The sequence below is a fragment of the Aquarana catesbeiana genome, linkage group LG13, assembly GCF_042186555.1.
Source record: "Aquarana catesbeiana isolate 2022-GZ linkage group LG13, ASM4218655v1, whole genome shotgun sequence".
In the NCBI taxonomy this organism is placed as follows: Eukaryota; Metazoa; Chordata; class Amphibia; order Anura; family Ranidae; genus Aquarana; species Aquarana catesbeiana.
In genome coordinates this window covers 78,119,041-78,133,645 of record NC_133336.1, presented here as the reverse complement: position 1 = coordinate 78,133,645, position 14,605 = coordinate 78,119,041, and the positions used below count along the sequence as shown (strand labels likewise).

Here is a 14,605-nt window from a genome sequence, read left to right as displayed (position 1 = left end):
TTTTATGTCTTACATTTACTGCCTTATTGGCTGCATATCAGAAGGGACACAGCAGTGAGGTTGCTTGTCCTTTTCTGATTTGTTTTTGCTGCCTCAGCAGGGAGACACATTGAGGGTGGTGGCGTCTCTGCTCAGTATTGGTATATTACTACACATCAGACATACACAAAGATTGAAGATTGTTTGTGTCCTGTATGTTCTATATTTACTGCCTTATCGGCTGCATATCAGAAAGGCACAGCAGTGAGGGGTGTCTTTTCTGTTTCTCATTGTTCTACCTTGCTGCTTCTTAAGGATACACAGCAGGGGGTTGTTGGCTGCACGCCTCCAGGGAGATACAGCATTGGGGACCCCTCGCTTGTTCAACCTGAAAATTGCAAGTTACCTGCGACCTGTGTAATCTTGAGGTCTGTGGATCCAGAAAGCAGGGTCTGCTTGGTGGCGCTGCGACCTGGAGTTGCACAGACACGAATGGTTCCCATTGGAAGCCATAGTGTATGAATTTTCTCTTGCGTTTTTGCGGTTGCAGGTTGGGTCGCACACGTGTGGGAGCCCTAAGTTTTATCTGTCCCTTCTGGTTGAGGTTTTGCTACACAACAAGAATAGACATCATGGAGTTATTGCCTTACTTTGCAATACACCAGAAAGATCGCAGCTAGGAAGGCTGTCTGTTTTTATGTGGCTGCACAGCAGAAATACTCAACATTGAAGCTTGTTGGTGCTTTCTGTTTCAGATTCCCTTACCTTACTGCACTTCAGAAAAACACAATGCTGCAGGTTGCTTGGGTCCTTTCTGTGTTGGTTCTATGTGACTGCACTACAGAACTGCATAACAGAAAAGATATTGTCTTGTGTGCCATATTGATCTTATAACTGTATTTGGTGGTTCGTCAGAAATACGCAACATAGAAGTTTGGGTCTTTCTGTCTTATATTTATGGCCCTGTTTTGCTGTACATCAGTAAAACTCCACCGTAAACAGGACTCCCGTCCTTTATGTGTATATATCAGTTATGACCTAGCTAGCTGTACTTCAGAAACACGCAGCATTTAGGGACGTTCACACTGAGGCAGCACGACTTACAGCGCGACTGCCTCAGGCGACCCAGGGCACGACTCAGCGGCAACTTGCGAAACGACTTCTGTATAGAAGTCAATGCAAGTCGCCCCCAAAGTCGTACAGGAACCTTTTTCTAAGTCGGAGCGACTTGCATCGCGCCGATTAGAACGGTTCCATTGCACAGAACAGGACGCTACTTGTCAGGTGACTAGGTCGCCTGACAAGTCGTCCCAGTGTGAACCAAGGCTGAGGGTTTGCGTGTGTCTTAATGTTTTTACATATTGGCTGCACATCAGAAAACCAGACTGTGAGGACTGTTTGTCTACATTGAAGTTCAGATTTGGGTCTCTCCCATATTTGATATGTTGGTTTAGCTAGCCACACTCGGATACACATTATTGTCTATGCTTGTGTCCTTTCTGTCTAAATCTATTGTGCTGGGTCCACAATCTATGATCTTTTTTTTTTTTTTTTTTTTTTTTTTTTTTTTTTTAATTTGTGATATTAATAATGCATGTATCACCTTTTGTATTTCAGCCCTCTTTTCCGTGGAGGGGCCTGGAGTTCTGGCTGCAGACGTCACATGTCAGAAAGCCTCAGCCCCTTACATTCAGGAATGCTGGAACCATTTCCTAGGGTTGAAGCCCAGTAGGGTTATAGGACACTGGAGGAAGGCGATAAAGAATCACCCTGCTTAGTAAGAACTTGGGAAGTTCTGTTCAGAGGAGTATTATAACCTGAAGATGAAGTATAAAGATGTATACCCGACCTAATAGGTTACAGCTCGGTGCATGGCCTTCATCTCACCCTTCTATAGAACTAGATGTAGCAGTATAAGTGTTATACTCCTGCTATGAGCTTTATTCTCCTGAAGTAGGCACTCAGGCGTAAGTAAAGCCACAGAGTGGGCATGCCTTAAACCCAGGGATCAAGCCTCGGTTAATCTATTACCCTTAAGTAGGCTTCCCTTTAGTCTTTGCTGATGTAAAGATAAAAATGAACAAAAAAGGTTGTCTGTTAGGGGCCCACCTTTTTTTGCAGTTTTAATTCCCTGAACAGGGTAGTGTTAAGACAGGCCCTCTTAGTGATCAATGAGTGTCCTTGTCTTACAACACAGGTCTCTGATTAATCTTTAGGGGTTCTAAGTAGCACCTACACAGGCACAATAGGCCATGGTTGTTAGATGTGTGAGACAGGCAACATTGCTAACCTACAAGTTTAACATGTTTTCTGATTCCTTCTTTAAGAGCCCACTCCACCTAGGTCCTGCATCCGAAGCGGACAAGGCAGGGACATCGGTGGAGTAGACCTGCAGACCAGCCGCATGATCCAGCTATAATACCTTCATCAAGCATATGGAGTGGAGGTAAAACTCACTGCAGAACCAAGGTCCGCCAAGAGGGTCTTGCAGTGGTCCCACCCTAAGGTAGGCCTGAGGTACTTGATTATCCTCTCAGGTGTGCCGTCCTGGAAGATGACTAAGAGAAAATTGACAGTTACTTACCGGTAACTGTTTTTCTAGGATATCTTCCAGGACGGCAGGCCTACTTCCCGCCCGTTGGAGGAGGGAAAATGGTAGAACACTTGAAGGTGAGTACCTATGAGGAATGATTTCCCTTGTGAACCAGGTTCAGGAGTTACTTCTCTACAAACTGAGGATCAAGGGGAAGGGTGTGGACTTAAAACAGCTGTCGATTGATTGTGTTTCCTGTAGGGAGGAGCCTCTCATCTCTCAGGTGTGCCGTCCTGGAAGATATCCTAGAAAAACAGTTACCGGTAAGTAACTGTCAATTTTTTGCTACTCAGCAGTGCACTAGTTTAACTGGTAATTGCGCGGTAATGCAATTTATAAAACAAATTTCCCCACAAATAGAGCTTTCTTATTTGTATTTGATCACCACTGGGTTTTTTATTTTGTGCGATTTTAAATGGAAAAAAAATGACAGAAATTTTGAATAAAAAAGAACCCCCAAAATTTTTTTACTTCCTGCTATAAAACCTATCCAATAAAAAATGAAAAAAATTGAATTTCTTTTGACCAAAATGTATTCTGCTACGTGTTTTTAATGGAAAAAAAAAAATGTTTGCAAAAAGCGTATATTGATTGGTTTGAATGAAAGTTACTGTCATTTTTTTTTAAATTTATTTTTATACTACTAATGGTGGCAATCAGCGACTTCTAATGGGACTGCAGTCGTGCGGCAGGAAATCTGACACAAACTGACACTGGGGGGGGGGGGCTGACTAACTGCCACTGGCATCACCAGTGAAAGTAATACAGTGATCAGTGATAATACTCTACACTGTCACTGTACTAATGACAATGGCTTGGAAGGGGTTAACATCTAGGGTGATCAAGGGGTTAAAGGTGTGCCATAATATGTGTAAAGTGTGGTGCTTTTACTACTAGATCTCTCAGTTCCTCATCCCTGTTTTACCGGGGTGATACACTGACAAATCTTTCCCTCTGTACAGAGTTTTGTGCTGTTTATCAACACAAAGCTCTCAGCTGTGATTGCACACAGCCAGTCAGCAGGTCCTGGGCGTGAATCATTGGCCAGGACTTGCTAACAGGCTCCCGCTGTGTGCAGTCTGTGCATGTGCCCTAAACCCTGAAGTAGGCAGCAACATACAGGTACGTCGCTTTGCCTACAGAGGTCGCTCTGTACTGCGGATGGGCACCAAGTGGATATATAAAAGGTACATTTGCACCAAATGAAAAAGATAACCAGCATGTCAAGCCTTAAAATTGTGTGCATCTGTGAAATGACAACAGTCTTCAGATCCCCAAATTTTCCATTGGCGATGACCTTACAAGTCATCAGTATAGCGTTAATTGTGAATAATGGCCCTAGAATTATCCACTTAGAGGACCAATACCCCCATATGTGACAGTATTTTTTTATTTAACATGTTCGCTCTTGAGACTCCTGATGTCTCCCCTGCTTTCCACTGAAGCTAATGGAGCACAGATCAGACTCCATTAGCTTCTTCCCTTGTCACAGTAGTGACAGCAAAGACCGGAAGTTACAAAATCCTAATTGCTTCCAGGTTCTTACCAGCTAAAGGAGATTAGTGAACAGATGGCGGAGGGGGGAAACGTATGGGGGGTCCATAGAAGTGATCAGGCAGCTGTAAAGCCCAACTTTCACTTGAAAGCTATAGCAGGGTTAAAAATGGAACATATATGATTTTTAGTCATTGCTGATAATAGGACCCGAAGGTGAACGCTTGTAAAGGTGTTTTTTTTTTTTTTTTTGTTTTGTTTGGTTAGAGTAGAACATAACAACACACAACAACTTTGTTTTTTCATTTTAGATGCAAGTGCAAGGGAGAGTTTTGACTGTTTATTTGCCATCTGTTTCCAATTGACGACATTTCCCTTCACTTCCCCTCCCATGGCCCAAACAGGAAATTGGAGGAAATCCCTACAAAGTGAGAGAAATCCCTGGTTGTCACTAGAACTGTTGTTCCTTTTGGAAGATTTCTCCTCTTTTCCTGTTCTGGCGACAACCCCAAAATTTGGGTTTTTTCTTTTATTTTCACTCTGTGATAACAGAAAAAAAGAATAAATAGAGAGGGTGAAGCTACCTAACGGGGGACAATTCGCAGTAAAAACTAAAACAATGTGTTGCCTTTAGTTATACTTTTAAATGTATATTGACCAGATTTATATTTTTTTCTGTTGTACAGGTGACTGATATCCACATTAGTAAATTCCTGGAAAATGAAAGGGTGTCAGAGTTTGAATCTTTTTGTACTGAAAGTCTTGCAATCATCCAGCCTGCTCTTGTTCTAGTAACAGGTGAGAGAATATTTAATTGGCACTCCTGCTTATTTTGAAGATAGATAGAGTATATACACTCATCGGCCACTTTATTAGGTATACCTGTTCAATTGCTTGGTAACACAAATTGCTAATCAGCCAATCACATGGCAGCAACTCAATGCATTTAGGCATCTAGACGTGGTGAAGACTTCTTGCACAAGTTCAAACCGAGCATCAGAATGGGCAAGAAAGAACATTTAAGTGATTTTGAGTTTGGCATGGTTGTTGGTGCCAGACGGGCTGGTCTGAGTGTTTCAAAAACTGCTGATCATCTGGGATTTTCACATGCAACCATCTCTCGGGTTTACAGAGAATGGTCAGAAAAAGAGAAAATATCCAGTGAGCTGAAATTGTGTGGAGGAAAATGCCTTGTTGATGTCAGAGGAGAATGGGCAGACTGGTTCGAGATGATAGAAAGGCAACATTGTTATATTGCAGCCATTTGCTAAAATCATTTGTTCATTTTTCTCCAAGCGTCTTCCAGGACAGCCCATGAGACCTTGGGCTCCTCCTACCAGGACAGGAAACACGTCACCCCCACCAGATAAAAGGGCGGTCCTCCAGGCCCATGTCAGTTATTTGTGTTTCCTCCGGACGGGGGGTAACATGTTCATGGAACCTGCTCCCATAGGCCTTATAAGCAGGGGCTTTGTATGGCCTTTTTCTGGGGCATATCACTTACCTCTTCCTCTGCCAGAAGCAGCACACCGCTGGGGAGGTTGGCTGTGTTGCTGTTCTCTGCCCTCAGTGCCTGGAGAGGGCCAGGACCGGTGTGAGGTCGTGCCCCTAGCGCAGTGCACTCTAGCTCAGCTGAGCTTCGGTTGTCCTTCCCTGCCGACAGCCTGGCTGATCTGAGCAAGGAATGGAGGAAGCCGCAGCGTTCGAGGGGGCGGAGCTATTGCGCTCCAAGCTGGCCCACAGGAAGTGCCTGGAGAGGGTTACTTCCGGGGCATATGACATCATCATCGGGCGCCGGAGACGAGGTTCCAGTCTTCATAAACGGCGCGAACAGAGAACGCTGGCTGCTGGTGTTTCTTGGTGTTAAGCAGCCAGGCTGTGGATGACCAAGAGGGGCAGAATGGATCCTCCTGCAGTACCTGCACAGGCAGCGGATGCAGTTCCCAACACCAGCACCTCACAGGTAAGCCTGGGGTGTTCTGTCACCACCTTACTATCCCTGTGAGTGTTCCCTCCCCCTCCCCCCTCTGTAGTAGTGGGTGTAAGGGGACACATTTCCTCCCTCCTGCACGTGGTGTTACGGAGTGATTGTGTGGCTTTAATTACATTGTGGGGCATTTATTTTGTCTTGCAGACCAAGACTCAGGACAAGGCCCAAGCGCAGCCACTTAAAAGGAAATGTGCGGTTTGCGCAAACAAATTGAGCTCTTCATGGAGCAAAGCAGTTTGTCGCACCTGTATAGAAGGCCTAGTAAAGGATGACCCGGTTGCCTCTTGCCAGAAGATGCTTACTTCTGTTAGGGATGAGCTTGCGTCCACCTTCAGTTCCTTTAGAACGCTTATTGACAAGCTCCAGACTCCAGCAGAGAGTCCGTCTTCACTGAAGGCGTCAGTAAGCACTCCGCAGCAGGCAGAGAGTGAAGACTCTGAGGCTGAGGTCAGATCTACCCGTTCTTCTCTGGAAGAATCAGGGTCAGATACAGAGCCCAGAGATAGAGAATCCACTCGAGGCTCAAGATTTAAGTTATCTGTGGAGGATGTAGATGACTTATTAAAGGCTATCTATACTACCCTTGAATTAAAAGAGGAAGAGCTTCAGTTATCCAAACATGATCTTATGTATAAAGGATTACATAAGAGAAAATCAAGAGTGTTTCCAGTTCATAGTTCTTTGGTTGATACTATTAAACTGGAATGGGATAATCCTGAGAGAAAACCATTCTTCTCCAGTAACCTAAAAAGGAGGTTTCCTTTTGATGAGGACACTGCGCAGCCATGGAATAAGAATCCCAAGTTAGACGCACCTCTTTCAAAGGTTTCAAAAAACTCGGACCTGGCGTTTGATGATATGGGTACGCTTAAGGATCCGATGGACAAGAGGGGGGATATCCTTCTCCACAGAGCCTGGGACTCAGCAGTTGGAAACCTGAAACCAGCTTTGGCTTCCACTTGTGTGGCCAGAAATCTGGAGGTTTGGTTGACTCAGATTCAGTCACATCTGTCAGCAGGTACCTCCAGAGAGCAAATTTTAAAGTCTTTTCCTCTCCTATTTCAGGCAGTGGGTTTTTTGGCAGATTCTTCCGCTGAGTCGGTAAGAATGTCAGCCAGGACTTCGGCTCTAGTGAACTCGGCCAGGAGAAGCCTTTGGCTTAAGACCTGGTCAGGGGACTCGGCCTCCAAGTTGCGCCTTTTGTGGCCTTCCTTTAACTGGCGATCATTTATTTGGCCCAGGTCTACAGGAGGCACTGGAACGCACGGCTGATAAGAAAAAGGCGTTTCCAGAGAAAAAGAGAGTTCAGACAGCCAGAAAATTTTTTCGTGGCCAAAACAGGCAACAGAGTCCTAGAGAAAAGGACAGCAGGCCGAAAAAGCATTGGACTGGGCACAAAGGCAGAGGCAAAGGGGGAGTGCTATTTAACCCTCCTCAACAGCCCGCCAAGCCGCAGTGACTTGTGTTCCCCGGTGGGAGGGAGATTGAGGGCCTTCATCCCACAGTGGGCAGCAGTCACTCTGAGCCCCTTCGTCCTGGACCTAGTGACCAACGGGTACAGGCTGGAGTTTGTTCACCAACCACCAGAACGTTTGTTGGTCACATTTCCTCCACAAGATCGGGAGAAAGCAAGGGCTCTGGGTCTCCAGATCGGAGACTTATTAGATCAAAAAGTCCTGATTCCTGTTCCTCGATCGGAGCGGGGCAAGGGATTCTATTCCCATGTATTTGTGGTCAGAAAGCCAGCAGGAAAGTTTCGACTTATCCTGAATCTCCGGACCTTAAACAAGTCCATCAGATACAAGCATTTCCGTATGGAGACGGTTTTTACAATCAAAAACCTACTATACCCAAACTGCTTTATGGCCACGTTGGACTTAAGGGATGCTTATCTTCACATCCCTATCCATCCAGCCTTCCAAAAGTTTTTGAGATTGGCAGTGAAGACGGGTATGGGAACCCGACATTTTCAATTTCAGGCCCTCCCCTTCGGTCTTTCCTCAGCCCCACGCATCTTTACGAAGGTGTTGGGGGAAGTGCTGGCTCCTCTAAGATTAAAGGCAATAACGGTTATCCCTTACTTAGACGACCTCCTGATAGTGGCAAAATCATACCAAAGGCTGTTGGAAGATCTCCAGGCTGTACAGGACTTCTTATAGTCCCTAGGCTGGCTAATAAACAAAGAAAAATCGTCCTTGATTCCGGCCCAGAAAGTAACTTATCTGGGTTACGATTTTTGCTCCGTGAACCAAAACGTTTTTCTTCCTCAGGAGAAGATTACCAAAGTGTTCCAGACTATGTCTACATTGCAGACCAACCAGTCTGTCTCTCTGAGACAGGTGTCGAGGGCAGTGGGTCTTATGACCTCATGTTTTCCCGCAGTACCATGGGCGAGACTCCGTCAGCGTCCGTTACAAAGGTTTCTTTTAAGAAACTGGGACGGGGACGTAAGGTCCCTGGAGTCAAGGATCTGGCTTCCCGACAGGATAAAAAGAAGCCTGTGGTGGTGGAGAGCTGGTCAGCACCTAGCAGGAGGTCTCCCATGGTCCTTTCCCATTACCCGAAGGATTACCACGGATGCGAGTTCCTGGGGATGGGGGGCCCACCTCAGCAATGCAGTAGCACAAGGAGAGTGGTCCCCAGAGGAGGCAAGGGCCTCATCCAATCAAAGAGAGCTGCTTGCAGTCCAGAGAGCCCTCCAGTCTTTTCAGATGGAGATCAGGGGTCACAACCTCCAAATCCTGTCAGACAATATAGCGACAGTCGCGTATATCAACAAGCAGGGAGGCACGAGAAGCCGGAGGCTTCAGTCCATTCCCCAGGAGATCCTTTCATGGGCAGAGGGGAATCTAGCCTCCATTTCTGCTGTACACCTGAAGGGGAAAAACAATTGCCTGGCAGATTATCTCAGCCGTCACAGGATAGACCGAGACAACTGGTCCCTTCATCCCGAAGTCTTTGCAGACCTCACCAAGAGATGGGGTTATCCAGTAGCGGATTTGTTCGCAAACCGAAACAACCGCAAGACGGAGATATTCTTTTCCATGAACCCGGCAGACCAAGCCTTGGGGATCGATGCTCTGGCGAACCCGTGGCCTCCAGGCCTATGTTATGCCTTTCCGCCAATCAGGCTGATTCCAGAAGTCCTCCGGAAGTTTCGGCTGGAATAGACAGATCTGATTCTAATTGCCCCGTTTTGGCCCAAGAGGCCATGGTTTTCCCTGCTACAGTCTCTGGTTTCAGAGCCTCCGTGGAGTCTTCCGAAAAGGGAAGACCTATTATTGCAGGGTCCAGTATCACACCCTCAGGTGGTTTCCTTAAACTTGACGGCCTGGTATCTGAAGAAAAGATACTGAGCGCCCAAGGGTTCTCTGACAAAGTAGTCAGGACTCTAGTTAATTGCAGGAAGCCAGTTACTAGAGCCATATATTCCAAAGTTTGGAATAGGTTTAACTCATGGTTATCTGAAAATGATAGATTAACTCATGATATTCCGTCTATTTTGGAATTTTTCCAAGAGGGTGTCGACAAAGGTCTTTCTGTTAGTACCCTAAAGGTACAGGCGGCAGCTATTAGTGTGTTCCTCCAGTTTTCTCTCCTGGAAAATCCCACTATAGCCAGATTTTTTTTCAAATCTATCTCTAGGGCCAGACCAGTAGTAGTGAGAAGTTGTCCAACGTGGGATCTGTCCCTAGTACTTCAAACTCTGGTAGAATTTCCGTTTGAACCTCTGGAAAGTATGTCAGTTAAATTACTTACATTAAAAACTGTGTTCCTTATAGCTGTTACCTCAGCTCGTAGGGTAAGTGAGTTGCAGGCCCTATCAGTTAGGGAGCCCTTCCTCGCGATTTTTGAGGATCGAGTTGTGTTACGAACCGATCCAGGTTTTTTGCCCAAGGTGGCAAGTACATTCCACTGATCTCAAAACATTGTATTGCCAACCTTTTGTAGTTCGCCACAGGGCGACTTAGAAAGAAAATTTAGTTTTCTAGATGTAAGAAGGATTCTCTTGGTCTATCTTGAGGTCACGAAGACCTTTAGGAAAACTGATGCCTTGTTTGTCCTCTTTTCTGGAGTTCACAAGGGGAATAGTGCATCTAAAGCCACATTGGCTAGATGGATAAAGCAAGCCATCTTGGAAGCTTACAAAATTAGGGAGGTCCCTACACCTTTTGTTACTGCGCACTCAACTAGAGCCTTGTCTACGTCTTGGGCTGAGAGGGCTGGTGCCTCACCAGAACAAATTTGCAGGGCTGCCACTTGTTCCAGTTACTCGACCTTCATTAAACATTATCGCCTAGATCTCCTATCAGCTCAGGAGCAGGCGTTTGGTCGTAAGGTCCTTCAGGCAGTTGTCCCTCCCTAGACTGGTAAGTTCTGGCTCATCGTCTCATGGGCTGTCCTGGAAGACGCTTGGAGAAAAGCTGAGTTAGACTTACCGGTAACTCCTTTTCTGAGAGTCTTCCAGGACAGCCGGATTCCCACACGGTATTGTCTGAAGTTATGTGTATTATGCATATGTTTTGCAGGGTCCTACGGTTCTTGAGAATACTGACATGGGCCTGGAGGACCGCCCTTTTATCTGGTGGGGGTGACGTGTTTCCTGTCCTGGTAGGAGGAGCCCAAGGTCTCATGGGCTGTCCTGGAAGACTCTCAGAAAAGGAGTTACCGGTAAGTCTAACTCAGCTTTTTTTCCTCATTAATGTACACACAGCACCCCATATTGACAGAAAAACACAGAATTGTTGACATTTTTGCAGATTTATTAAAAAAGAAAAACTGAAATATGACATGGTCCTAAGTATTCAGACCCTTTGCTCAGTATTTAGTAGAAGCACCCTTTTGATCTAATACAGCCATGGGTCTTTTAGGAAAGATGCAACAAGTTCTTCACACCTGGATTTGGGGATCCTCTGCCATTCCTCATTGCAGATCCTCTCCAGTTCTGTCAGGTTGGATGGTAAACGTTGGTGGACAGCCATTTTTAGGTCTCTCCAGAGATGCTCAATTGGGTTTAAGTCAGGGCTCTGGCTGGGCCATTCAAGAACAGACACGGAGTTGTTGTGAAGCCACTCCTTCGTTATTTTAGCTGTGTGCTTAGGATCATTGTCTTGTTGGAAGGTAAACCTTCGGCCCAGTCTGAGGGTCTGAGGTCCTGAGCACTCTGGAGAAGGTTTTCGTCCAGGATATCCCTGTACTTGGCCGCATTCATCTTTCCCTCGATTTCAACCAGTCGTCCTGTCCCTGCAGCTGAAAAACACCCCCACAGCATGATGCTGCCCCCACCATGCTTCACTGTTGGGACTGTATTGGACAGGTGATGAGCAGTGCCTGGTTTTCTCCACACATACCGCTTAGAACTAAGGCCAAAAAGTTCTATCTTGGTCTCATCAGACCAGAGAATCTTATTTCTCACCATCTTGGAGTCCTTCAGGTGTTTTTTTTAGGAAACTCCATGCGGGCTTTCATGTGTCTTGCACTGAGGAGAGGCTTCCGTCAGGCCACTCTGCCATAAAGCCCCGACTGGTGGAGGGCTGCAGTGATGGTTGACTTTTTACAACTTTCTCCCATCTCCCGACTGCATCTCTGGAGCTCAGCCACAGTGATCTTTTTTGGGTTTTTCTTTACCTCTCTCATTTTAATAAACTTTTTTTTTTTTTATGGTATTTCACTATTGGAGCACTTTTATCATTATTTACATGTGGAGAACTATCTGATATACACGGTTGGATCTTGGATATTCGTTTGAAATCCTATTCATGTGGTTTATAAGCCTCTAAGCCTAATGCCGTGTACACACGGTCGGACTTTTCAGCTACAAAAGTCCGACAGCCTGTCCGACAGACTTTCGAAGGACTTTTGGCGGACTTTCGACGGACTTTCTAATGACCGGACTTGCCTACACACGATCACACCAACGTCCGACGGATTCGTACGTCATGGCGTACACCGGACTAAAATAAGGAAGTTGATAGCCAATAGCTGCCCTAGCGTCGGTTTTTGTCTGTCGGACTAGCATACAGACGAGCGGATTTCTGGGTCTGGCGGAGTTACGACGTAAAGATTTGAAGCATGTTCCAAATCTAAAGTCCGTCAGATTTGCGACTGGAAAGTTCCGGTGAAGCCCACACACGATCGGATTGTTTGCTGGATTTGGTCTGTCGGCGTCCGTCAGACCAGTCCAGTAGAAAAGTCCGACCGTGTGTACGCCCCATAACACGAAAGTGTAGGCATTTAAATTCAGTGAGTGTGTTTCTTTAGGGGAGTGCTATCACTGGCACACTGGTGTGGTGGATGGAACAGGAAGATTTCACATCATTTTTGGAGTTACCTAAACACTTTATGGACTATATTTTGTGCTAACATATTTTTATATATATATATATATATATATATATATATATATATATATATATATTATATCTCTTCCTTCTTTTTTTTTTTTTTTTTCACTTGTCACAGGTATGATTATTGTTTATTCACGTGTTCATTTAGTGATTTTTAGATATAGGTGACTTTGGTTTGAACAAATATTTATTTAGCACCACTCTTTTTTCCTATTGTCACATATTTTGTTTGATAAGGGGTTAAAATGCAGCTTGCCTTTGATCATTCTTGTGGCAGCTTCTAGTCAGATCTTCTATCTTGTGGTGCAGTGATGGTAGTTTGAGTGGTGGCGAGGTTATTTAAAATTACCAACTGGAAGTGCTATACATATACAGTATCTAACCTTGCATACTTTCTTGGTCTACCTGGCCTTGCCTTGGTATCAAAAGAGCCCCTAATTTTCCACTTCTTAATATGTGATTAAACAGTACTGACTGGCATATTCAAGACTTTGGATATCTTTTTATATCCTTTTCAAACTTTGTAGTTTCATTACCTTGTTACGCAGGTCTTTATACTGTTCTTTTCTACCTCCTCATGGCTCAGTGTCTAGTCTGCTTAGTGCATCCATGTGAGAGCTAACAAACTCATTGACTATTTGTACACAGACACTAATGGTAATTTAAAAAGCTACAAATGTGGGAAACTAACCTTAAGGCTTAATATACACAGGACCTTTTTATCAACCTCTCCTGAACGATTTAACTTGACAGATAGTAACCCACGTTTTGCCGTGTTTAGCCGCATTTGCGTTTAGAAGCGTTTGAAATTTTGTTTTTGTTTTTTTCAAAATGGCCAAAAATGAAAGACGCTTGTAAACGAAACACGACTTAATGCGAGTTACCGCGTTTAGCGCTTGAAATGCCTCTAAACTCAGCGTCTGAACTCATTTTTTTGCTTTCCAAAAAAGGCCTCTAAACTCAACTGCCTTAAAAACGACATTAAACGAACCTGTGTACATGTACACATAACATTGGATAAGTTCAGGGGCAGCTGAAAAAAGCAGCCAACTGCCTCTGAACATCCGTTTACCAGCAGCAGTGTACATGAGGCCTTAATTGCCATTTTAATCAGTGTGTGCGACCTTCTGTGTCTGTACCAAGGGCAAACATTCCAGGGCATGCAAACTTTTTATCAGGGCCATTTGGGTGAATTCTGTTTTATCATTAGGGCTGCAACTAACGATTATTTTCATAATCGATTAGTTGGCCGATTATTGTTTCGATTAATCGGTTAATAACATAAAATAAGTGTGGTGTATAATTTAGTTAATATGTAAAGTTTTTTTAAAAAGCAATTTATTCTTAAATCTCTCTATGCAGTGGTAAATATAAATAACCAACTATATGGTTAGGGAGCAAAATCTCTAATCTACTCTGAGAATAACAGACAGAAGAGATATACTGTATATACTATTAAAGAGTAAATCTGGTAAATATCAGACTCGGAGATCAAATTTTTGTATTAAAAAAAAACAAACTAACAATGTCTTCCTTCAAAAAAAAACTGTAATTTTTAAGAACTTCGTTTAAGATTTTCTAATTGTTAGTGGGGGTCAAATTGACGTTCTTATTCAACCACAGTGATGGGAATATTTGGAAATAATAGAAAACTTCTTGGTCAAAGGAATTTTCAGACAGTGTATGTGGTTTTCGTTTAGAGATTACATTCATTTTAAACAAAAATTTTAAAAGCAAGTGAAAATTTCAAACATTCTTTCATTCAGCGAATGTATAAAGATTTTTCGTATGAATATTCTCGTCTGAAAACTGATCGGTGTGGCCAGCATAAGGCTCGGTACACATCTATGCAGTTTGCTTGTGACCTGTTTCTGCAGTGCTTATTGATTTTTGCACACGTGATTTTGCTGCAATCTGTGTTTTTGCATTTTGTTGGCCAATTTGTTGTTGGGCAAATTAAAAAACACAAATTGCTACAAAAACGCATTACATGCTTTTCTGCAGCTTCTCCATTGAAGTATATTGAACCAAAACATTGTTTTGCGTTAAAGTCCCTGACCCTTTCCAAACACGCAGTGGCTGAAAAAAGCATAGATGTGAATGTGTCCCATAGGAAACCATGTAAATGAACTGTAGTGCGTTTCTGCAAAAAGCACCAAAAAACACGCATAGATGTGAACCAGGTCTAAGACGTTTTGTAAA

At 44.2% G+C, this 14,605-nt stretch overlaps 1 protein-coding gene across 1 annotated transcript in view; it reads left to right on the top strand.

Annotated features, from left to right (window-relative positions):
- Window positions 1-14,605, top strand: part of TMEM62 (transmembrane protein 62) — a 97,769-nt gene that overhangs the window by 8,598 nt on the left and 74,566 nt on the right. Inside the window, exon 2 of the mRNA XM_073609778.1 lies at window positions 4,753-4,864. Coding sequence (XP_073465879.1) covers window positions 4,753-4,864 — 112 coding nt within the window. The remainder of the gene's footprint in view (window positions 1-4,752; window positions 4,865-14,605) is intronic.